This window comes from Dasypus novemcinctus, chromosome 2 (assembly GCF_030445035.2).
Source record: "Dasypus novemcinctus isolate mDasNov1 chromosome 2, mDasNov1.1.hap2, whole genome shotgun sequence".
NCBI lineage: Eukaryota > Metazoa > Chordata > Mammalia > Cingulata > Dasypodidae > Dasypus > Dasypus novemcinctus.
In genome coordinates this window covers 136,107,055-136,109,274 of record NC_080674.1, presented here as the reverse complement: position 1 = coordinate 136,109,274, position 2,220 = coordinate 136,107,055, and the positions used below count along the sequence as shown (strand labels likewise).

The window sequence follows — 2,220 nt, the reverse complement described above, 5'->3', positions numbered from 1 at the left end:
GTCTAAATAGCCCGTAGTGGGTTGAATGATGGCCCCCAAAAGACACACCTACCTAGACACTTAGAATGTGACTTTATTTGACTAAAGGTCTTGGTAGATGTAATTCAGATAAAGATCTCCACATGAGATCATCCCTTTACAGTGTGAGCCCTAAATCCATTAATGGATGTTCTTATATGAGACAGAAAAGGAGAAGATGCACAAAGACAGGGAGGAAAAAGCCATATCAAGATAAAGGCTGAGGTCCGCCCCGTCCGGCCCGCGCCCCCGGCCGCGCCAGCATGAGCTCCTCGCAGTTCAACAAGGGCCCCTCGTACGGGCTCTCGGCCGAGGTCAAGAACCGGCTCCTGTCCAAATATGACCCTCAGAAGGAGGCAGAGCTCCGCAGCTGGATCGAGGGGCTCACGGGACTTTCTATTGGCCCCGACTTCCAGAAAGGCCTGAAGGATGGAGTTATCTTGTGCACGCTCATGAACAAGCTGCAGCCGGGCTCCGTCCCCAAGGTCAACCGCTCCCAGCAGAACTGGCACCAGCTGGAGAACCTGTCCAACTTCATCAAGGCCATGGTCGGCTACGGCATGAACCCCGTGGACCTGTTCGAAGCCAACGACCTCTTCGAGAGCGGGAACCTGACGCAGGTGCAGGTGTCCCTCCTCGCCCTGGCCGGGAAGGCCAAGACGAAGGGGCTGCAGAGCGGCGTGGACATCGGCGTCAAGTACTCTGAGAAGCAAGAGCGCAACTTCGACGACGCCACCATGAAGGCGGGCCAGTGCGTCATCGGGCTGCAGATGGGCACCAACAAGTGCGCCAACCAGTCGGGCATGACGGCGTATGGCACGCGGCGGCACCTGTACGACCCCAAGAACCACATCCTGCCGCCCATGGACCACTCCACCATCAGTCTCCAGATGGGCACCAACAAGTGTGCCAGCCAGGTGGGCATGACGGCTCCGGGGACCCGGCGGCACATTTACGACACCAAGCTGGGCACCGACAAGTGCGACAACTCTTCCATGTCCCTGCAGATGGGCTACGCGCAGGGAGCCAACCAGAGCGGCCAGGTCTTTGGCCTGGGCCGCCAGATCTATGACCCCAAGTACTGCCCACAGGGCCCGGGGGCCGACGGGGCGCCCTCAGGCGCCGGCGACTGCCCGGACGCCCCCGAGGCCCCCGAGTATGCTCCCTACTACCAGGAGGAGGCGGGTTACTGAGGCACCCCGCCCCACACGTCTCCCCACATCATCACCCCATCTGGGTTTTTGTGTTTTTGAGTGTTTTCGTCTTGTTTTTGTACAGGTTGGCTGCCGCTGGGTTCCGCGGGTGGCTGGGTGGGGGCAGGCAGGGGGTGTCTTCTCCACCCTTGCTTGGTTCCTTAGCAGGACTGAGTCACCGGGCTGGGTGGGGGCGAGGCCGTGCCAGGTCCACGTGGGCTGGGGGTCCCTGCCAGGGCTCGTGCGGGCGTCTTTGGCCTGAGCTGTGTGGGGGAAGAGACCTGGCGGGGAGGAGCCCACCCTGCATGGTTTCCGCTTGCTTTTCTTCCCGTTTCTCTGTTGATCACTTTGTGGTTTCTGTACCCACAGGAGCTGCAGACAGTTTTTACAGAAAGAGAAAAATAATTTTTCTTTTTGTTCCCAGGGGCTTGGGGTGGGGGTGGATGGTGGTGCTGGGAAACCAGCCCCTGGCCACTGCGCTGGAATTTTTCTTAGGACCCTCAGACCCCCAACCCTGACCCCTCCCAAGGCCCAGTGGGGAGCCCACGGAGGGGGTCCCGAGGCCAAGCCCCTCATACCTGCCCCACCTGCTCCGACTTCTGGACTGCCCCTGCCCCTGGCCCCATACTGCACAGGGACCCCCACCCGGGGGCCCCCTCGGGTCCAATCCCCCCCCTCCCAGGAGCTCTGGGGCCACAAGATAATGTAAGGGGGAGCTCTGGGGCCGCAAGATAATGTGAAATAACGACCGTGGACCGAAAGCAATAAAAACTTCCGTTTATTAAAAAAAAAAAAAAAAAAAAAAAAAAAAAAGATAAAGGCTGAGATCAGAGGGCGACCGTGAGCCAAAGAATTCCAAGGGTTATCAGCAGCCACCAGAAGCTAGGACCAGGCCATGCAATGTGTTCTGTCTTAGAATCTCCTAGAAAGAACCAACACCTTAACTGCAGACTTCTGCTCTCCAAAACTGTGGAAGAATAAGTTTTTATTGTTTAAAGCCACAGAGTTT

General features: G+C 57.9%; 1 protein-coding gene across 1 annotated transcript; it reads left to right on the top strand.

The window, feature by feature from the left end:
* Window positions 1-249: 249 nt before the first annotated feature.
* LOC101423611 (calponin-2) lies at window positions 250-1,605 on the top strand. Its single transcript, XM_004462169.4, has one exon. The coding sequence runs from the start codon at window positions 282-284 to the stop codon at window positions 1,209-1,211; it is 930 nt and encodes a 309-aa protein (XP_004462226.2). The 5' UTR covers window positions 250-281; the 3' UTR covers window positions 1,212-1,605.
* The last annotated feature ends 615 nt before the right edge of the window (window positions 1,606-2,220 follow it).